Source organism: Oncorhynchus kisutch, linkage group LG7 (genome assembly GCF_002021735.2).
Source record: "Oncorhynchus kisutch isolate 150728-3 linkage group LG7, Okis_V2, whole genome shotgun sequence".
Classification (NCBI taxonomy): Eukaryota; Metazoa; Chordata; class Actinopteri; order Salmoniformes; family Salmonidae; genus Oncorhynchus; species Oncorhynchus kisutch.
In genome coordinates, this window is record NC_034180.2 from 23,845,552 (window position 1) to 23,869,474 (window position 23,923).

At 43.7% G+C, this 23,923-nt stretch overlaps 2 protein-coding genes across 3 annotated transcripts in view; both read right to left on the reverse strand.

Annotated features, from left to right (window-relative positions):
• The window catches only part of LOC109894815 (A-kinase anchor protein 6), a 180,977-nt gene extending 173,624 nt beyond the window's left edge, over positions 1-7,353 (reverse strand). The window contains exon 1 of the mRNA XM_031828242.1: positions 7,103-7,353. The gene's annotated coding sequence lies outside the window, so the exon portion shown is untranslated. The remainder of the gene's footprint in view (positions 1-7,102) is intronic.
• A 3,972-nt stretch (positions 7,354-11,325) lies between these two features.
• The window catches only part of LOC109894336 (rho GTPase-activating protein 5), a 37,021-nt gene continuing 24,423 nt past the window's right edge, over positions 11,326-23,923 (reverse strand). For both annotated transcript variants that reach the window (XM_020487750.2, XM_020487751.2), the window contains exons 4-7: positions 23,655-23,732; positions 21,691-21,822; positions 15,216-15,321; positions 11,326-13,661 (exon numbers count right to left, since the gene is read on the reverse strand). In XM_020487750.2, the coding sequence (XP_020343339.1) occupies positions 13,334-13,661; positions 15,216-15,321; positions 21,691-21,822; positions 23,655-23,732 (644 nt within the window). In that variant the 3' untranslated portion in view covers positions 11,326-13,333. The remainder of the gene's footprint in view (positions 13,662-15,215; positions 15,322-21,690; positions 21,823-23,654; positions 23,733-23,923) is intronic.

A 23,923-nucleotide genomic window follows, 5' to 3' on the forward strand; every position in this document is an offset into this window, starting at 1 on the left:
CAAAGCCACGTCTTTCAAGTGCCCCACAAGGGGGAAAGAGAATGAAGTGGCCAAAGTCAAGGCTATCCAGAGCATAGCAGCTGTTAAACAGGTTGAGGGTTTGAATGGTGCACTTGAAGAGTCCATGGTGGTGGATAGGCCTTCACTGCAGGCTGCAGCGGTTGCCTTTCACCAGCAGAATCCTGACATTTTAAAGGTTAAGAAGGTTGACTTTGTGGCCTTCATAGCTATGGTGATAAATGGCACTGCCAAGGTGGAGAGAAGGTCCAGGAAGGTACAAATCATTGTGGAAGCTGTTTCCTGGGGCTGAAAGATTTCTCGGCGAAGGAGTTATATGGAATATTGTCATAAGCGGTACCACCCTATCAGGTTCTAGGCCTAGAGCCTGAGAAGGTAGATATGGAGAATTTGAAGCAGTAGGAGTTTTGTTTTGTCAGTGTACTATTTTTATTTGGGTGAAGTTAAGTTAGTTTCCTTATCACCTATTGATTTTAGTTTTACCAGAAGATCATAAGGGTTGAATCTTACTGACTCTGTTCCACAATAAAAATCCAGGTTTATGCATGATTAATAATGCCTAAGCAAATTAATTTCCAGGTGTCCTATCTGTGCTTGGATTTCAAGCTAGCAGTATTATTAAAAGTATTTTTAAAACATTCAGTGAAAGCTAAGGAAGTTATTAAAAAATGTCAATCTAATCATTTCTGTTCTCAGAACGTTAATAATACCTTCCAGGAAAACATTTAGAGAACGATAGTCAAATGTTCTCAGAACCCTCCTGCTACCTAAAAAGTAATGTTCCCAGAACAGGCAACATTAACCCTTCCATTCTCAGAATGTTTAAAAAACATTCAGTTTTAGTCAGGAAACTTATGGCTTTGTCCCCAGAACCAATTGGAAACCAAAAACATACGTTCCCACAGCTTCCAAGGAACCAAATGTACTAGCTGGGTCCCAGTACTGTTGTAACTCACTAGCTACTGGTATGGTTGGACCATTAGCTGTGTAGGCCAACACCTAAACAAATACAGAGGATTCATTCAATGTCAATTGTTGAGGGCAAAACATTAGCAACTTCAATTACTTTGCATTGGTTACTATACAGTTGGTGGCAAGCTTTACACCACTCCGGCCGTCTCTTGGCATTACGCATTGTGTACTTAGACTTGTGTGCGGCTGCTCTGCCATAGAAACCCAATTCATGAAGCTCCCGACGAACAGTTGTTGTGCTGACGTTGCTTCCAGAGGCAGTTTGGATCTCGGTAGTGAGTGTTGCAACGGAGGACAGACGATTTTTACGTGCTACGCGCTTCAGCACTCAGAGGAGACATTCTGTGAGCTTATGTGGCCTACCACTTCACGACTGAGCCGTTGTTGCTCCTAGACGTTTTCACTTCACAATAACAGCACTTACAGTTGACAGGGGCAGCTCTGACCTGTTGGAAAGGTGGTATCCTATGACGGTGCCACGTTGAAAGTCACTGAGCTCTTCAGTGCAGGCTTTTCTACTGCCAATTTGTTGTCTATGGAGATTGCATGGCTGTGTGCTCGATTTTATACATCTGTCATCAACGGGTGTAGCTGAAATAGCCGAATCCACTCATTTAAATGGGTGTCCACAAACTTTTGTGAGTAGCTAGCGTAGCTAGTGATGGGAAAGGTCATTCTCTCTGTGACCTTCATCACACCTTAGTTCTAGCAGGAACATCAGTTCTGTTGGAAGCTGCATTCTCCCCCAGATTGGTTCAGGTAGAGTAGTTCCAGCTTCTCTCTTGCTCTCCTTCCGTCTCTCTCCAATCTCTCCCTCCCTCCTTCTCTCTCTCTACAGAGGGACAGATAGATCTCTTCTGATCAGGGCCCTAGGGGCGAGAGGCTGAGGTCATTATGGCACATTTCTCTGTATGAAGAGTGGTATCTCTAGATACTGTACAAAGACAACAAGAGGTAGATGTGATAGAATGGGTTAGCTAGGGCAGGCTTTAACCTTGAGAGCTCTCTCTGACATCATTATTGCTTGTGAATAGATTGTACAATGCACGCAGTATAGTCCTCCTTTTATGTGGCACACCGTTGTTTTCTCTGGCTTGGCATCACTGAATGATGAGTCAAAGCCAGTCCCTGTTTGAAATGCATGTTCACATTTCTTGGACAGTAATATTGTATATAGTGCATTCGGAAAGAATTCAGACCCCTTGACTTTTTTTCCACATTTTGTTACGTTACAGCCTTATTCTAAAATTGAATATGAAAAAATCCCTTATCAATCTACACACAATACCCCACAATGACCAAGCAAATTCATAATAAAAAAACAGAAATATCACATTTACATAAGTATTCAGACCCTTTACTCAATACTCTGTTGAAGCACCTTTGGAATCGATTACAGCCTAGCGTGTTCTTGGGTATAACGTTACAAGCTTGGCACACCTGTATTTGGGGAGTTTCTCCCATTCTTCTCAGCAGATCCTCTCAAGCTCTGTCAGGTTGAATGGGGAGCGTCACTGCACATCTAATTTCAGGTTGATCGGGTTCAAATCTGGGCTCTAGCTGGGTCACTCAAGGACATTCAGAGACTTGTCCCGAAGCCACTCCTGTGTTGTCTTGGCTGTGTGCTTAGGGTCATTGTCCTGTTGTAAGGTGAATCTCCACCCCAGTCTGAGGTCCTGAATGCTCTGGAGAAGGTGTTCATCAAGGATCTCTCTGTACTTTGCTACATTCATCTTTCCCTCAATCCTGACTAGTCTCCCAGTCCCTGCCGCTGAAAAACATTCCCACAGCATGATGCGGTCACCACCATGCTTCATCGTAGGGATGGTGCCAGGTTTCCTCCAGACGTGACGCTTGGCGTTCAGGCCAAAGAGTTCAATCTTGGTTTCATCAGACCAGAGAATTTTGTTTATCATTGTCTGAGAGTCTTTAGGTGCCTTTTGGCAAACTCCAAGCGGGATCTCATGTGCCTTTTACTGAGGAGTGGCTTCCGGCTGGCCACTAGCATAAAATCCTGATTGGTGGAGTGCTGCAGAGATGTTTGTCCTTATGGAAGGTTCTCCCATCTCCACAGAGGAACTCTGGAGCTCTGTCAGAGTGACAATCGGGTTCTTGGTCCCCTCCCTTGGTCACCCGGCCGGCCAGCTCTAGGAAGAGTATTGGTGGTTCCAAACCTCTTCCATTTAAATATGATGGAGGCCACTGTGTTCTTGGGGACCTTCAATGCTGCAAAAATGTTTTGGTACCCTTCCCCAGATCTGCGCCTCGACACAATCCTGTCTCGGAGCTCTACGGACAATTCCTTCGACCTCATGGCTTGGTTTTTGCTCTGACATGCACTTTCAACTGTGGGACCTTATATAGACCGGTGTGTGCCTTTCCAAATCTTGTCCAATCAATTGAATTTACCACAGGTGGACTCCAAGTTATAGAAACATCTCAAGGATGATCAATGGAAACAGGATACCTATGTAAATAAGGTATTTCTGTTTTATATATTAATACCTTTGCAAAAATGTATAAAAACCTGTTTTCACTTTCATTATGGGGTATTGTGTGTAGATTGATGAGAATTTCAATTTATTTAATTTTTGAATAATGCTGTAACGTAATGTGGGGAAGGGGTCTGAATACTTTCCGAATGCACTGTATATTTGGATGACGAGCAACCTCTTAAGGTTGTCTCTCCTAACAAACAAAAACATTGAAATGTTACATGGGAGTAATATAAGAGGTTTCTGAGGAACAATATGTGGTTCTCGGTTCTCGGTTGCAGAGATAAGGTAACCTCATATGGATAATTGAAGTCGTGGTACAGCAGCATTCAACAGTACAGTATAAACCCCTTCAGCCTCCCAGCAGGGCTCAGCTTGGCAGAGCCAGGCTGGCTGAGAGAGGGAGCCAGGCTGGCTGAGAGAGGGAGTGGAGGAGTAGGAGGAGGGAGTGGCTCACTCTGACATGGAGGAGAGGAGACCGCATGGAAGTCACAATCTCAAATATGATTTTAGAGATCTATCCCTCTCACACACACACACACACACACACACACACACACACACACAGACACACGTATACACACACATACAGACTCGCATGCACACAGATCTGCTATTTCAAGGCTTGGCTCAACCAGAGATCTGCTTGCCTGCTTTGTTTTGTGCAGGATCAGTCAGTCACTGTTCAATAATTCATTAGTCAGAGATAATGGTGGCCAGTCAGTCCTTCCTCCCTCTCTGACTGACTGGTGCTATTTTGGAATCACTGATTAGACCCACTCTCACTGTTTCAGTGTAGAGCTCCAAATATAAATACAACATGTCTTAGTGAATACTTGACCAAAACACTGACAAGAACCAGACAAATCTGACTCATAGTAGATTGGCTAGATACTCACTAGACACCATATTTACTTACTCATAATTTGCATTGTGTTCATGTATTTTTTTTAGCAGATAATCTGTTACTCTTCTATACAACTTATATTGTGGATGCAATGGTGTAAAGTTTTATATGTGCTACTTGAGTAGTGTTTTTGGGTGTCTGTACTTTACTATTTATATTTAACAATAATAATGTACTTTTTACTCCATACATTTTCCCTGACACACAAAAGTACTCATTACATTCGGAATGCTTAGCAGGGCATTCTTAAGTATGATACTTAAGTATATTCAAAACCAAATACTTTAAGACTTTTACTCAAGTAGTATTTTACTAGGTGACTTTCACTCATTTTCTATTAAGGTATCTTTACTTTTACTCAAGTATGAAAATTGGCTACTTTTTCCACCAATGTGTGTATATATTCTGACAGAATGTCACCTGGCTGTTGTTTAATAGTATCGCCCGAGGTCTAAACTTTACTTCATTCATCTCAATCAATAGTTTGTTAACCCCTAACCTCATCAATCAATCAATCAATCAATCAAGCCTTCCTTTAGGCTACTATCCATCTATTAATATTCTAGTGTGTCCTGACACACACATCACATGATTAACCTAACTGAGTCAAGCCAAACCAAAATGTACTGAGCTGGCCTAGATATGCATCCACCATATTTGCTGGAAGTATCAAGAGAATATGCAAGCCAGCAGGGTTTGGTTTGGGTCAGCACGATAGTGTAAAAAGGGTAGGAATGGGATCAGTGGTGACTGCCACACCCTAGGTGCTATTTCTATTAAATGTTGTCCATTATCAGCCCAGTCCCAGTGATCTGATAAATTAACGATGGAGAGGATAAAGGCTACTGGAAACAGAGTTTCAACAGGATGAGGAAACAGTAGGGCAGACTCATTCTCTAATCTCTTTCCTGTCATGATTGAGGCAACAATAACAACATCAAAGGATCCAATAGGATTCTGGGGCTGGTGGAAACCGACAGACAGAGACAGAGAGAGCCCACCTCAAGTGAGACCCCACCCCAACACACACACACACACACACACACTTAATTCCCATCCCGTGGTGAACAGAGGTGTGAGGAAGGAAGGAGGTGGAGAAAAGGACACAGGGGACTCGCTCTGGTAACGGCTCCTGAATCTGACACCACACCTCCAAAACACATCATACAGTCGAGATCTGTACCAGGCTGTAACATTAACAACGTAGGAGACTGCAGCACATACTGAATGCGCAACGGGCTAGGCTAATAATAACCCAGAATCCTAGCATGTATAGTGAGCCAGGCCCCATACTAATTCTACCAGCTCTCACTGTCTCACGTCAGAATTAGACGTTCATCCATGTTTCTCAAACAACAAATTTCAAAGTTGTTCCAAACGTCAAATTTTGAAGCGTTTAAGATTAAGATTAAGTTTAAGTTTTAGTTTTAAGTTTTAAGGTCATGGTTAAGTTCAGGCATTAACTCCAAATTCTTAAGGTTAAGCATTAACCCCAAGTTGTTAAGGTAATGGTTAAGGTTTGGGATAGGCTTAAAATAATATATATCAAAAACAACTTTCTATTGCTGGATTTGAACTTGCAACCTGTGGAATCAGAGGCAGATCCTTATGCCCATTGCAGTCCACAATGCCCTAGCAAAACCTACGTCTTTTCCCAACATCCTCAGACATGGACGGACGTCAAATACTGACTTGTATCACGGGTGACCTGGCTGTACTAATCCCATGCAGTGATAATGAATCTGACAGTGAACATGGGCATCCTTCCTCTCAGATCTCTTTAGCTGTGCTGGCTGTGGCTGAAGGATGGATGACAGATGCTACAGTCTGGGACTGTATTAATAAAGTGTCTCGAAAAGGTGTGCTGATCAAGGATCAGTTTAGCCATTTAGATCATAATAAACATGATTATTTGGACAGGAGGAACCTGATCCTAGGTGAGCCGGATTAGATGCTTTATAAAAACGAGCCCAGGTCTGAGACTAGCCAAGCCAGAGCCATGATGATGAAGTTACCGAGGCATCCCCTCCCCACCCCACTATGCTCAGCATTAACTGGGCAGCAACATTCAGCCAAACCTTTCTCTTCTTCCCCCTTTCAGGGTGAGATTGAAAAGCAGCGAGTTAAGAAGAGAGGAAAGGGTGGTGGGGCTGGGGGTATGAACTAACTAAATAACGCTCACTGGGAGTTTTGTTTCATCATGCTCAAAACACACACACACTCCAATACAGCTGCAGAAAGGAAGGGAAGGGTAGGGAACCTACCTCACACATGCTAGAGGGACAGGTGGAGAATATGACAATCACATCCCATAAAAGCAACAGAACAGAAGCTAACAGAGGTAGCAGCCTATACCTAGGGCCTACAGGCTCGTCAAAGGAGGTAATGATCAGGCTATTGTCCATCCCAGCTGGGGACAAGGGCTGGGGCTAGGGCTGGGGCTAGGGCTGGGGCTGGGGCTGGGACAAGGGTGTTTGTGTATGCGGCAGGCAGCCTCCTAGCTCTGCAGGCCAGGCCCCTTTAACAAAGCAGAGGGGCTCCCCCTTCTCCACTGCCTCCTTCTCTCATTCTAACGGCAAACAGCCCATTAAATCAGCCTGCTAGAGAGGATTAGACACACACAAACCCTCCCTTCTGCCTCCCTGTAAAACACAGCACTAACGCAACACAAATAGATAAACACAGACATAACAAAAAATCCAGCACCTACCTACCACATTCCTCTTCTCTTCTTACTCCATTTTCCTTTTCCTGAGTGTTGGCGGAGACTTGCAGCGCGACATGAGGCAAGAGAGAGAGGGGGAGGGAGGTGCCTGATGTGACCCACTGCGGGGCTGCTGCTTGCTGCCTGCTACTGCTGCCTCTCGACCAGCCCTGGGTGGATGGATGGTGATGATGCGGTGCCTTTCAGGAGAAAGGCCCTGCCTGTCGCCTTGGAAACTAAGATGTAATGGAGAGGTGGTGCTGCATGATGATTGGTCCAGGCAGTGTGGTGCTTGTGCTTCCCCCTCCCACAGGAGCTCCCTGGTTAGGGGTGGGAGGGGCTATAGAGGAGAGAAACAGAGCAGGCTGAGCAATAAAAAGAGCTGGGTTTTTTAGTCAGAGGAGGAAGTGATCTCTCTGGTAAAAACAACAACCTCATCTAGCAGCAGCACAGACAATACAACACATCTCCCCTCCTCTTATCTCACCTCTCTCTGTAACAGCAGCATGGTACACAACACTGGTGAATGGTTCTTGTTTCTAACACTTATTCAAAGTAAGCATAGATTGCTTTATCCAAATTATCCAATTGTGCAATTGTGTTATCATATGTCCAATGTAACTGTTGAATTATGAAAGGAGCAATTATATTTGCCAATTGCACTGTGCAACAGACCTACATTAGAACAATAAGATAAGGATAGTTTATGACAGATATTACAGATCGAATATGGATGCTATTTTTTTAATTTACAGTATAAGGATTTTATTTTGAATCAAATATTGTCAAATGCAGCAAAATAATAGTTTATCTGCAAAAAAATGGATGTAAAAAAATATTTAATATTAGTTCAACATATGATTCGTTTTTGTATCTCCTTGGGAATGTAGAATTAATTTTACATTACCATATTCTGTGATAATTGACATAGAATGTGATGGAACGTAATGCTTTTTAAAATAAAATGAAAAAGATTCATTGCAATATTATCACAAATCTATTCTAGTCTACTATATCTATTCTGTATTCTTTATTTTATATTCATCCCAAAAGCATCAAGCTTTTCAATTCATGATTCATATCCTAATGATGAGCCAATACCAGGCCAATACACTAGATGGCGGACATGTGCTATCCGTCAAGGAATATCATGGGGAACAACTGTTCAGAGAAGCTTCCATCATGCTGCTTATGGTTCATGGTTTACATTTCAAACGTGGAGTTGGGTTTTACAGTGTCGATGAAATATGTATAATTGCATTTTATTCCTGTAACATACTTGCATTTTATAACTGTAACATTTCGTATCAACCATCCTTACCTGCACTTGGACACAAGTCTAAATCCATTGACCTGCTTGTTGTACCGTAAGGTTCATGTTGCATATGTAGGACTACTGCTAGCCGGTATTTAAAACTTGTCACGCACTCGATAAAGACTGAAAAAGGATTGTCAACTGCACATTAGAAATGTTATAGCTGGTATGCACTGTGCCTTTTTTACACTTCTCTCATTAGAATTAAAACAGCAAACGTACTACAATTTTGCTTCGTTTTTCATAGCTCAAAGTGCACTGTTTTGAAGCCCGGGCGCCTCCATCTTGACACCTCAAGAAGCTATAGAAATGCATTTATTAAATTCTACATTTGTTTTTGCCACATTTATTGTATTACAGACACCTTAATGTATATTTGAAACTATATTATGTGAGCTAAACATAAAAAACATATATACATGTTTTTTCTTTAAAGGATCATTTTGAGAAAGTGCTAATGTTACTGTCCACCACTATAACAACAACAAAAATACTTAAAAACATTGACATTTTGTCCTTGAAACATTAAAATGAAATACTGTAGAATTCCAATAATTCCTATGCTTTTCTGAGGTGTGCCAATAGGGTGGCAGCATAGAGACCCTGAGGGATGACTGCTCTGAGAGATGACATATCAGTAGGTGGCAGCATAGAAACCCTGAGGGATGACTGCTCTGAGAGATAACATATCAGTAGGTGGCAGCAGAGACCCTGAGGGATGACTGCTCTGAGAGATAACATATCAGTAGGTGGCAGCATAGAAACCCTGAGGGATGACTGCTCTGAGAGATGACATATCAGTAGGTGGCAGCATAGAGACCCTGAGGGATGACTGCTCTGAGAGATGACATATCAGTAGGTGGCAGCATAGAGACCCTGAGGGATGACTGCTCTGAGAGATGACATATCAGTAGGTGGCAGCATAGAAACCCTGAGGGATGACTGCTCTGAGAGATGACATATCAGTAGGTGGCAGCATAGAGACCCTGAGGGATGACTGCTCTGAGAGATTACATATCAGTAGGTGGCAGCATAGAAACCCTGAGGGATGACTGCTCTGAGAGATGACATATCAGTAGGTGGCAGCATAGAAACCCTGGGGGATGACTGCTCTGAGAGATGACATATCAGTAGGTGGCAGCATAGAAACCCTGAGGGATGACTGCTCTGAGAGATGACATATCAGTAGGTGGCAGCATAGAAACCCTGAGGGATGACTGCTCTGAGAGATGACATATCAGTAGGTGGCAGCATAGAGACACTGAGGGATGACTGCTCTAAGAGATGACATATCAGTAGGTGGCAGCATAGAGACACTGAAGGATGACTGCTCTGAGAGATGACATATCAGTAGGTGGCAGCATAGAGACCCTGAGGGATGACTGCTCTGAGAGATTACATATCAGTAGGTGGCAGCAGAGACCCTGAGGGATGACTGCTCTGAGAGATGACATATCAGTAGGTGGCAGCATAGAAACCCTGAGGAATGACTGCTCTGAGAGATGACATATCAGTAGGTGGCAGCATAGAGACACTGAGGGATGACTGCTCTGAGAGATGATGTCGCAGCTGAACCCTTTTGGAGAATCCCTCGCTTTGCCTCTTCCTCCCTTACGAGGCGTTATACGTGTCTATACCTTGATTGTAAATTGTAATATTCAACTAACGACTGACAAAAAAAAATAGTGATTATTGGAAGACTGGAACGAGAACCGGAAGTGACGACTGCTAAGGAGAGGAGAGTGGATGATTGTAAGTGGAAATTTCATTGCAAGCTTCTTTGGAAGACTGTTGTGGAGAAGTGGAGGGAGACTGTAGGGGGCACAATAGTAGCTACAGTTCAGACTGCTGTGGAGAAGTGGAGGGAGGGAGATTGTAGGGGGCACAATAGTAGCTACAGTTCAGACTGCTGTGGAGAAGTGGAGGGAGGGAGACTGTAGGGGGCACAATAGTAGCTACAGTTCAGACTGCTGTGGAGAAGTGGAGGGAGGGAGACTGTAAGGGGGCACAATAGTAGCTACAGTTCAGACTGCTGTGGAGAAGTGGAGGGAGGGAGACTGTAGGGGGCACAATAGTAGCTACAGTTCAGACTGTTGTAGAGGGAGGGAGACTGTAGGGGGCACAATAGTAGCTACAGTTCAGACTGCTGTGGAATGTTGACGATAAGCTTGTTATGTGGCAGGTAGCCTAGTGGTTAACGTGTTGGACTAGTAACTGAAGGGTTGTTAGATTGAATCCCCGAGCTGACGAGGTAAAAATCTGTTAACCCACTGTTTCTAGGCCGTCAAAGAAAATAAGAATTTGTTCTTAACTGACTTGCCTAGTAACATGTGGAATTATTAAATCCCCTGTAACTATTCCCCAGGTTGTTGATGTAACTGAGAACTGTTCAGTCAACTTACCTGGTAAAACAAAACATCTGACTTAAGAAAATGACCTCTCCAGATTGTACATGTTCCTGCTAGTTTTTAATTTATTTCATTTTTTTGTGATCTTTCGATTCAAATAATGATACATCTGAGAAAATCAAACTTTATTTTATAGTAAAATACATATTTTCATGTTGCTGCTAGGATGTTTCCCCACTAGGTGGCGTACTTTCATCACTTCTCACCTGGGGAAATGTGTGACCGGGACATCAAATTAATTAGGCTGAACTCAATACTCACTGACACTCAAAGCAGGATCTGCAGTAAACAGATATCAGCTTGAAGAATGAATGAATATGACTCCAGTCCTGTCACATGTTGATTGTGTTGCATTGGTCTTCAGTTACCAAATATGACCTTCATTCTATAGCATGTCAGTCCAGCACTGACCAAACCTTGTAATAATATTCCCAGCTGTATTAGAAACATAAGAGCATATTTCAACACCATTTAGACTTAAGGTGGGAAAAAATTAAACAAAACTCTTTTCTCTCAAAATCATTTATTTACTATAATACATAGCAGATGTTAAAATCTTAAGAGTTTGTACACTGGCTTGAATGAGGCAGATCTTATGAACAAATAAAGTTGCTTTTTATTGAAACTACACAAAAGGTATATTCTACCTAGCAGCTGCTTCACACTTCTTTACGCCATCCCTTCTCTCCCCAACCCCAGATCTGGAGTGTCTCTATAGAGAAAAATAACAATAATAATCGTATGCGTCTGAAATGGCACCCTCTTCCCTATATAGTGCACTTCTTTTGACCAGCGTCCACAGGGCTCTAGTGAAAATTAGTGCACTACGTAGGGAATAGTGTGCCATTTCAGACACAGGTATAGTCTTGAAGATGTCTTCTATCTGTCAATCTGTTTCACTCCATCACAAAACTTAAACTTTTCCTTTCCAGAACTTTCTAAGCAGCATCTTTTACTTACAGCAAAACAAAATGCAGTACCATCTACAAAGAAGCAATGAGTCTGTGTTCATAAAATGAAGGGAATTAAGTACAATTAATCTAACCCAAAATGTTTGTTTATCATAACAAATAAATCTGATTATAGTAGGTTTTACAAGATTATACAGAATTTCAGTACCCCATGGTATTTTGCTATATCAGCAATCTTATTTGCTGATAAATATATATACTTTCCCCCTTATTTAAGAGAAACAATTAGACATATAACCAAAATATGATATTAAGAATTGACATCTTTGCATGACGAAAATAATGAATGAACAATACATACAATTTGACCCCCGTTTCAATGTTCCCTCAATCAAGTTAGATAAAAAATATGATCTGAATGAAAGCTGTTAATCTTGAGTTGTAAGTTCAGTCTTTTTTCTTTTTTTAATCGTTCATCGTCATTTTTAAGTGACAAAAAAGACATGCACATTTTTTTCAACAAACAGAAGAACAACACAAATGTCTCTTTTCGGTGGGTGGCACCACCACGGAGAAATTCAATCAATTAAACAAACTAAAACGTACGTAGAAAAGAACAGAACAAGAAAAAGACCCCAGACTGCTTTGTAATGCGTTTGTTTCAGAGTTAACGCAGAGATGTGCCATTAGGGTTCTAGTAGTGGGATGCTCCCTTCATAAGCTTCAGGAATTGCATGAGTTCTGCTCCAATAGGAGAAAGAGAGGAGGCCAGGCAGTCTGTCTGCCTGTCTGTTATGTCCCAGCCTGGTGCAGTACAGCATCAGTGACACCGTCAGTCTTTCACGTAGAGTCCCCTACGAAGCATTGAGAGCCGGGTGAGAGACAAAGACCACAGCACCAGCCTGCTAACTTTCACTGTCTTTCTTTCCCTCGATCCCTTTAAAAACAAAAATCATACTGCTAAAAAAACAAGAATCCATCATCATCGTGGCCAAATGTCTACACTGGTAGAAGCATTATAACAGATTGTGCATCATGTAATGTCAAGTTCACTTGAATGAATGGAGGGTTTTTGACAGTCAGACTTTCTTTTTTTAATCGAATAAACAAAAACAAAAAAACAACTATCATAAATATATTTTCCTCATATTTTGCAAGGTGTAGAGTTGAACAAATCATTTCCGCATCACATGTTTGTGCCCCCCCTCTCCTGGAGGCATAGTGTCTTTATTAAGGTAGGTGTTCATCACCAGAGTAACGGGTGGACAGTCTCAACCCTCAATGTCATATCTGTCTGAAACCGGGTAAAGGTACGGCACTGAAAGAAGAAAAATTATATTTTTGATTTATTCCTGGGGGATAGCTATATCAGTTAGTCACCCCTGAATCCAGTCAGTCAAAGGGAGCAGAAAATAAAGGTGATAATGTAATGTGGTTGTTTTGTAGTCAGGGGGACTCCATAGAGAGGGGGAAGGGAGGACACGTCACCCCATGCAACCCCACCAGGCAGCACCACTCCCAGCCAAGCCTACTCCCTACCCCACCTGGGTCCTCCGATCCTGGGGCTCGAGGCCTGGGTAGTGGAGCCTGGGCTCTGGGGGGTCTATATGAGTGGGTCAGGCTGCAAGGACATACTGTGCTGGATCTGTTGGGGCTGGAGAGGAGGGGGCAGCTGCAGGGGCAGCAGGGCCTCCACCATGCTGTGACAGTGATGGGGTGGTGGGGTGCTCTCGGTGCTGGAGCTCTCCTGGATGTCTCCACCGTAGAAAAAGTAGTGGCTCTGCTGGATGAAGGACTCGATGACCGACTGGTTGAGCTTGGTGGTTGAGAGTGTGTCCTTGTTCTCAAAGTCGGGACGCATCAATGTGGGCCAGAAGCAGATGGATAGATTGTCGGCCGTCATCAGGGTAGTCTTACTCTGCTGGCTCACCCTGGGGAACACACAATTTCATTGATTTATTCCAATTCTTATGTTGTACTTGATTTACACAGGTACAGAATTAGAGTGGGATACAGAGAAGTGAACCCTGGCCTCCGGGAACAATATATACAAAAGTATGTCAACACCGCTTCAAATGAGTGGATTCGGCTATTTCAGCTACACCCGTTGCCGATAGGTATTTAAAATTAAGCACACAGCCGTGCAATCTCCATAGACAAATATTGGTAGTAGAAAGGCCGTACTGAAGAGCTCTGTGACTTTCAACGTGGCACCGGCATAGGATGCCACCTTTCCAACAAATCAGTTGTCAAATTTCTGCCCTGCTAGATCTGCCCCAGTCAACTGCAAGTGCTGTTATTGTGAAATGGAAACGTCTAGGAGCAACAACGGCTCAACCATGAAGAGTTAGGCCACAAAAGCCACAACTCACGGAACGTGACCTTATGAGTGCTGAAGAGCGTACAAATCGTCTGTCCTTGGTTGCAACACTCACAACCGAGTTCCAAACTGCCTCTGGTAGCAACGTCAGCACAAGAACTGTTCGTCGGGAGTTTCATGAAATGGGTTTCCATGGCCGAGCAGCTGCACACAAGCCTAAGATCATTATGCGCAATGCCAAGCGTCATCTGGAGAGGTGTAAAGCTCGCCGCCATTGGACTCTGTAGCAGTGTAAACACGTTCTCTGGAGTGATGAATCAGGCTTCACGAATCTGGGTTTGGCGGATGCCAGGAGAACGCTACATGCCCCAATGCATAATGCCAACAGTAAAGTTTGGTGGATGAGAATTAATGGTCTGGGGTTGTTATTCATGGTTCGGTCTAGACCTCTTCGTTCCAGTGAAGGGAAATCTTAACGCTACAGCATACAATGACATTCTAGGCGATTCTGTGCTTCCAACTTTGTGGCAATGGTTTGGGGAAGGCACTTTCCTGTTTCAGCATGACAATACCCCCATGCACAAAGCGAGGTCCATACAGAAATGGTTTGTCGAGATCGGTGTGGAAGAACTTGACTGGCCTGCACAGAGCCCAGACGTCAACCCCATTGAACACCTTTGGGATGAATTGGAACGCCAACGGCGAGCCAGGCATAATCACGCAACATCAATGCCTGACCTCACTAATGCTCTTGTGGCTGAATGGAAGCCACACAGCAATATTCCAACATCTAGTGGAAAGCCTACCCAGAAGAGAGGAAGCTGTTATAGCAGCAGAGGGAGGACCAACTCCATATTAATGCCCTTTATTTTTTTATGAGATGTTCGACGAGCATGTTCGACGAGCACATACCTTTGGTCATATAGTGTATCACAAAGGAAAACAGAGATGTTCAGGTAGTATCTCTCAGTTTCAAACTAAATTCTCCCCACTGAACACGACTCAGTCCAACTACATGACTGTATGACTTGGTTGTTTTCATGATTACTGTCACGTAACTAACATTGTGTATACTTCACAGCTTACTTCAGATTCCACCCAGTATCAGTCAGTTGAAGGCAGCCTGAGACACTTTCTGATCCAGTTTCACAGCGTTGCCTCTTACCTGTTCAGATGAGTGATGACGTATTTAAACACCTCGTAGTTCACGGCAGGGAACTTCCTCACTATTTCTTTCAGCACTTGAAGTCTTTCTATGTGGTCCACAATTTCTGAAAGGAGGAGGAGAACAGAGTTAGCTTTTTATTAATTCCTTCTCGCATGGGAGAAGAAAAAAGAGAAGGAATAGCACAAAGGCGACGGGGCTGCCAAAAACCACCCACACAACAAACACACTAAAACACTAGCTAGGGCCTTAAGCAGATACAGCATTGTCGGTATCATCTGGGGGCACAATGTCTCAGTGATTTTCTTGTCACCATCTGTTTAATAATAGCAGCACTATCTTAGATAAGTAGGCCTAACTCCCATGTAATATTGCCAAGTAATAAAAGACGTAGGGACAAACCATGCGTTAGCATATCAAACCTTTCAAAAAGCATTTAACATAAAGTCTAATATTAGACCTTTCTGATATACCTTATATACCTGTCAAAAACTCTGACCCCAGAACTGTTGTGGAGGTCACCTGCCTGAGACTACTTTAGCTAATCAATACTGTCAAAACTAGGGATGCAATCTTCAGTCAATCTGCTGACTAACCGACCCTCATTAACCGGTCAACAAACAGTTACATTTTTTCCAAACAGTAAAATTACATGACCAACAGAAAATACTATGCATGCATACAAGGAATGGACATTTTTCATGAACACATGCAACAACAGCAAGCCTATCGTCTCCCAGTCAAACGGCTATAGACTATTACCTCTGGGATAAATGTACAAAGAGGGGGATCTAAGCTACAGGACTGTTTTTTGCTAGCACAGACTGGAATATGTTCCGGGATTCTTCAGACGGCATTGAGGAGTACACCCCATCAGTCACTGGCTTCATCAATAAGTGCATTGATGTTGTCGTCCCCACAGTGACCGTACGTACATACCCCAACCAGAAGCCATGGATTACAGGCAACATCCGCACTGAGCTAAAGGGTAGAGCTGCCGCTTTCAAGGAGCGGGACTCTAACCCGGAAGCTTATAAGAACGCCCTCCGACGAACCATCAATGAAAAGAATAGTACTACACCGGCTCCGATGCTCGTCGGATGTGGCAGGTCTTGCAAACTATTAAGACTACAAAAGGGAAGCACAGCCGAGAGCTGCCCAGTGACACAAGCCTATCAGACGAGCTACATGACTTCAATACTCGCTTCGAGGTAAGTAACACTGAAACATGCATGAGAGCATCAGCTGTTCCGGATGACTGTATGATCACGCTCTCTGCAGCCGATGTGAGTAAGACCTTTAAACAGGTCAACTGTCACAAGGCCGCAGGGACAGACGGATTACCAGGACATGTACTCCGAGCATGCGCTGACCAACTGGCAAGTGTCTTCACTGACATTTTCAATCTATCCCTGTCTGAGTCTGTAATACCAACATGTTTCAAGCAGACCACCATAGTCCCTGTGCACAAAAACACTAAGGTAACCTGCCTAAATGACTACCGACCCATAGCACTCACGTCTGTAGCCATGAAGTGCTTTGATAGGTTGGTCATGGCTCACATCAACACCATTATCCCAGAAACCCTAGACCCACTCTAATTTGCATACCGCTCCAACAGATCCACAGATGAACACCCCACGCTGCCCATTCACAACTGGACAAAAGGAACACCTATGTGAGAATGCTATTCATTGACTACAGCTCAGTGTTCAACACCATAGTGCCCTCAAAGCTCATCACTAAGCTAAGGACCCTGGGACTAAACACCTCCCTCTGCAACTGAATCCTGGACTTCCTGGCGGACGGACCGCCCCCCAGGTGGTAAGGGTAGGCAACGACACATCTGCCACGGTGATCCTCAACACAGGGGCCCCTCAAGGGTGCTTGCTCAGTCCCCTCCTGTACTCCCTGTTAACTCATGACTCATCACCGACAACGACGAGACAGCCTATAGGGAAGAGGTCAAAGACCTGACCATGTTTTGCAAGGACAACAACCTCTTCCTCAACATGATCAAGACAAAGGAGATGATTGTGGACTACAGGAAAAGGAGGACCGAGCACGCCCCCATTTTCATTGACAGGGCTGTAGTGGAACAGGTTGAGAGCTTCAAGTTCCTTGGCATCCACATCACCAACAAACTATCATGGTCCAAGCACACCAAGGCAGTCGTGAAGAGGGCACGACAAAACCTATTCCCCCTTAGGGGACTGAAAATATTTGGCATGGGTCCTCAGATCCTCAAAAGGTTCTACAGCTGCACCATCGAGAGCATCCTGACTAGTTGCATCACTGCCTGGTATGGCAACTGCTCAGCCTCCGACTGCAAGGCACTACAGAGGGTAGTGCGTACGGCCCAGTACATCACCGGGGCCAAGCTTCCTGCCATCCAGGACAAATATACCAGGCGGTGTCAGAGGAAGGCCCTAAAAATTGTTAGACTCCAGCCACCCTAGTCATAGACTGTTCTCTCTGCTACCGCACGGCAAGCGGTACCGGAGCACCAAATCTAGGCCCAAGAGGCTTCTAAACAGCTTCTACCCCCAAGCCATAAGACTCCTGATCATCTAATGAAATGGCTACCCCAGACTATTTGCATTGCCCCACCCCCCTCCGTTACACTGCTGCTACTCTGTTATTATCTATGCATAGTCACTTTAATATGTCTACCTACATGTACATATTACCTCAATTAACCCTCGCTATTGTTATTTTACTGCTGCTCTTTAATTATTTCTTACTTTTATTTCTTACTTTTTTAGGTATTTTTCTTAACTGCATTGTTGGTTAAGGGTTTGTAAAGTAAGCATTTCACTCACTGTAAGGTCTACCTGTTGTATTCGGCACATGTAACAAATAACATTTGATTTGATCTAATAGCAACAACTAGGATGGGCTGCTAATATGACAAGGATGGTGCCTTTGGCTTCTGGACAACAAAACAAAGTTGATATGAAAACCAATAAAACAGGAGCGAAATGCTGGTTAATTGCATGAGGAAGTCTTGCCTCCACATTTCTCTGGTTGGATTTGGACTAGGCTACTTTGAAGCAAGGTAAGACATTCCTCATTATTTGAAGTTAAGTTCAGGTTTCAAACATTTAATACAGCCTCAAGTTCCCATTGTAAAGTGGTGGGTGACCTGCTGATAGCCTGCCTACCGTTGACTATAGCCTATGCACTCATGGCAAATGGGAAGTGTGTTTTAACTATGAGCTGAGATTGAGAAATAAAAATAGTAGCTCTTTTTAATCATGGCCATCAAAACAATTCTTAACACGCAACTGCATTTAGAACTGTTATTTGTTGCGCAATGACTGGGCTTATAAAAGCACGTTTCACTCCAGTACCAGCTGGTCTCGCGCGGTCTGAGAGCTGATAGGCCATTCCGCTCCTCAGACTAGACTCTATGCTGTGTGCATGACGACTAGCAAAAATTCACACGAGCCAATTTAATTCCACTGAATTATGCAAATTAACCTAGACTGAAAAGCATGACAGGTCAAATCTATTTTTTGGCGGCTAACCGATTAGCGGTTAACCGTTAAGATCCCTAAGTCAGAATGTCACAAAAGGAATGAGTGTGTTTGCTATTTGCCCCAGAACTGAACGTGGTGCACCAAGGCTGGCCCGGACTGAGACAGGCTGCATAACAAATGGCACCCTATTCCCTATATAGTGATACTACTACCCTATGGTCCTGGTCAAAAGTTGTACACTACATAGGGGAAAGGGTGCTATTTGGGACGCAGCCCAAGACTTGAAGGTCCTCCAAACACCTCCACATTACGCTGTTTGCACAATTATCAGAGGGAAACGCTCAGTTCTGCAGAGCTGCTCAAACTCCGAGAGACAAGCTCCAGGAATGTCTACTTCCATCTTCCCCCCCTCATTGAAACCAACCAATGGAGGGAGGGAGGGAGGGGACCTATTTCTGGGACATTAATCTGCAGCAGCGAGACAGACAGTGAGGAAGGAGGCTGCTGGGTTGGTTTCAACAGTGATCAGTAATACATTACTGCAGGCCCAGGATTAGATGACTCAAGCAAGGATGATATCCTACAGCAACACACAGTATGCGGCCCAAATGGCACCCTATTCCCTATTTAGTGCACTACTTTTGACCAGGGTCCATCATAAGTAGTGCTCTATATAGAGACTAGGGTGCCATTTGGGCCACCCCCAGAGACAACCAGGCAGGGGGGAAATAATGCAGATGCATGAAAATCTTTTGGCATCCTTGGGCAGGAATTCGTCTTTTAGGAAGACGGATGTGAGCTGAGTGTGATGCGACTTAAAGGTGTGAATTATAACCGGGGTTGGAATATTAATGCAGGCATGTCTCAGTGTTTCTGCTGTAGAACTACAAGTGTGTATACATCCATTCAGAGAGAAGGTGAGCGGTTTGTACTGACAGGAAAGGGCGAGTATCTCAGCAGCATCTCTTATTTATCTCTTGCTTTCCTTCCAGCAGACTTTATAAGAGGAGAAGGTGGCTGGATGGTACTAAGGGAGACACTATGAGGGGCATGGAGGAAACCACACCCACTCACCAACTAGTGCTTCAAGAGGCACAGACCTGCCCTACCAAATCAAATGTAATTGGTCACATACACATGGTAAGCAGATGATATTGAGAATGTAGTGAAATACCCTGCCCTGGCACCAGTTTACACCTTGATAATTTTGCAAATGAGCCGCAAATGTCCCCAAATCAACATTTAATGCATCTTCAACCAAAATGTTCAACTGAAGGCAAAAGTTTTTAGATGGGAGAGGAAGGTACAGATGTAATCCTAATATATGTTGAGTGTACAAAACATTAGGAACACCTTCCTAATACTGAGTTGCACCCATTTTGCCCTCAGAACAGCCTCAATTTGTCGGGGCATGTACTCTACAAGGTGTCGAAAGCCTTGCACAGGGATGCTGGCCCACGTTGACTCCAATGCTTCCAACAGTTGTGTCAAGTTGGCTGGTAGTAGATCTCTACTCCAAATAGCTCGTTCCATCTCATCCCACAGATGCTCAACTGGATTGAGATCTGGTGACTGGGCAGGCCACTGCCCTAAACTGAATTCACTGTCGTGGAACCATTCCTGGACAATCCTAGCCTTGTGGCATGGGGCATTATCCTGCAGAAAAAATACATTTGCAAATGGATACACTGCCATGAAGGGATGCACCTAATTGGCAATGTTGTTCGGATATCCTGTGGCATTTAATTATTGCTCTACTTTTATCAAGGGGCCCAATGTGTGCCATGAAAACACATCCCACCACACCACCAGCCTGCAATGTTGACATGCAGCATGATGGATGCATGTACTCATGTGGTTCTCCACACCCTAGTCCTCCCATCAGCGTGAAACAGCAGGAACTGGGATTCAACCGACCAGGCAATGTTTTTTCAATTTTCCAGTGTCAAGCGTTTTCGTTCCTTAGCCCACTGCAACTGCAGTTTCATTTTTTTTTGCTCAAAGTAGTGGAACTCTGTAAGGTCGTCAGCTGCCATACCCCATTCGTGTCAAGGTACGACGAATTGTGCATTCTTTTATGAGTCATTGGGCACCAATGTTGTACTGGACTGGCAGTTCAACTGTAGCCCGTCTGTTGCTCTGAACAATTCGTGGCAGCCTCCTTTTCTTTCATCAATGACTGTTTTCGACCACTGGCCTGCCGCTGTCTCCTCCCCTTCATCTACACTGATTGAAGTGGATTTAACAAGTGACATCAATAAGGGATCATAGGCTGACCAGGTGAATCCAGGTGAAAGCTATGTCATGGAAAGAGTAGGTTTTGTACACTCAGTGTATAATGGTAGGAGAAACACTGCCTGAGACGTAATATAAAGCATATAAGCCACGGGGTAATTCTAAGTTTCGTTCACATCTGCTTGCAGTTATAAACTGTGGAATATAGCACCATCACTCTTCCTGGCAAACATCCAACATCATGAAGCGTTGCTACATTCTACCAGCTAAAGTACACTTGAGGTTCAAAAACAGAACAGGCTGCACCTGAAATGTGACAGTAAAATAAACGACACAATGAACTGAGCAGGACAAAAAGAAAAACTGGGGTACTGTTAAGACCCATCGAGCAAGAGAGAGAGAGAAAGAACTGGCTGACCTCGTCTTCTCTTGCTGCTGGCTGTGATTTGAGGGGAAGAGGGCTGAGGTGCTGGGTGTCAACCCTCCCCACAGCTGTTAGTTACTGAGTTAGGACACTGGACCCTACAGACCAGACATGGGTTGATATAAGATTTGTTTTCTTTGAATCACATTTAATTTAGCCTGCCTGAGAGTGCCAGAATGGCGGGGTTTGCTCTGCCACTTTTGGGAGTATTGAATTAGGCAAACTCAACCAAGCGTAGCTAAAAGCATTTGAAAGAAACTAAATAGTATCTGAACCCAGGTCAGCTCTCCAGACTGACAGACAGCGTATGTGTAACTAACAGTACAGTACTCACTGGCGGCCTCCACCAGCTCCGGGTGCAGGATGTAGGGGATGAGAGGATCAGGAAGGTCAGCGAAGAAGGCCTTCAGAGCCCCCGCCACAGCATTCACAGCCACGTCCATCACTATCAGGTCCACACTGTGGTCTGCAGGGGGGAGAGAGAGAGGGACATGGCTTGATTGGTGAGGGGAAGAAAGTTAACAGTACTCACAAAGCGACTTTGGGTTTTAGAAAAATAAAAAAAATCATATGTATTAATACTTATTATGATTATTATTATTAGAGAGAGGGAGCGAGTGAAGGAGAGCGGGGGAGTAAGAGAGAGCAGGAGGAAGTGAGAGGAGAGAGGGGGGTGAGATAAGAAGAGAGTGGTGAGAGGAGGAAGAGGCCGAGAGAGAGAAAGAGCTAGTGAGGGCAGGACAGGGCCTAAGGTGAACTGACAGCTGTCAGAGTAGATCTCTCTCCCAGACAGCAGAAAGGGCAAGAGAGGGAGAAAAATGCACTTAATTCACAAATTCCTGTGGTGGAAAGAGAGAAGAGAAGAAGGAGAGAGAGGAAGAGAAATAGAGAGAGGGGCGGGTGAGACAGGAAGAAGAAGAGCGGGTGGAAGGAGGACTAATGGTTCTGGGCCAGCAGGCAGATTCATGCCCATAGTGTCTCTTTTGGGCAAACTGTGTCTCATGGATAGGAAGTCATTTGGCCACTCAGTGGAAGGAAGATTTTTTCCACCCAGCCCCTTTGCACAGCTCGATGGCTCAGATTGACTGGTATTGGATTTGAAAGATGGATGAAAACAAAAAGGGAAACGGGTCTTACAATGGGGCTACAGATGGGAGAAACTAAATCTATGGCCATCGTTCCCCTCTGGGAAATACAACCAACCGGTGAGCCTATGCAGTAATTCAATTCCAGACAGAAAATAAAAATGCAATTAATTGATTGCTTGTGCAAGTCAATTTGACCCGGTCCAGGTCAAATTGCACTATATATATATATATATATATATATATATATATATATATATGCACACACATATATACACACATACACATATATACACACCAGTATTTTTATATATATACACACACATATATACACACCAGTATTTTTCAAGCAAGCGAGAGAAGGGAGTAGAAAGATCTCTATGCAGCAGAGTGGGGACTATATCAACATCTATTCTAAATCATATTATGCAACATACCCCATCCGTCCCTAATTGGCAGGTTAATACAATCAGCCTTCCCATGTGTGTTTTAAGACTCCCATTGATTCACAGTAATTCACTCTAATACTGTACCTAGTCCAGCTCTTTCATGGACAAACATCCATAATGCTTGTGGCTGAATTTAAACAATTAGGAGGGAAATTTAAAGTCCTTGGGAACAGTCATTATTGGTTGTCTCAACCAATTCCTTTCCTTCTGACATCTTAATGAACCAGTGTGATTTAAATGTGTGTTCAGTTTATAAATAACAAGAGAAAAAGACTAAGGGCAAACATGTCACGTGGGTATGAAGGGATCGGGAGACAGACGCAGGAATGCGTAATCGTTTTTTTTTTATTGTACCCAAATCACGGCATGCCATGTAAAGGCATGGAGACCAAACAAACACGTAACAAAAACACAGGGTTGATACCCAAACAAAAGAGCGAGGAGTACCTTGAATAAATAACACACGGGACGAGACCCGTAATCATCTGCGCAATCCACAGGGGCACGAAAGCCCAAAACACACAGCACAGGTACTCACACGAACCAACGGACATTGTAACATTAAATGGACAGGACAATGGTAAACCAAGGACACACTTTTACAATTACTAATTCACTGGGAATAGGGGCGAGGTGTGTGTAATGAAAGTTCCGGAGGGATCCGTGAAAAAACTATATGAATATTTTGAAGACGATAAGGGGAAAATGAGCTTTTAAAAGAGAAAATAATGTAAGAGCAGTTGACAGTTGCAGACGTGTTTTACCTTGATCAAACTGCTTCTGAATATTGTCTTGATCGGTCTTGTTTCCACTCACACGATACAGGCCCTCTGTATTAAGTCCTGGAAGACAAAATAAGAGATATTTGGAGATATTATGAAGTACAAAAAAACAGCCTACTAGGCTGACCTGCTATCAACATAGTTTGATTTCCACTGGGAAAAGGGTAGGAGAAGTCTAAAGCGGTTTTCCCTCCAGCAGTGATTTCAGATCAGAGAAAAATTTAAATGCAGACACAGCCACATAAAGCATG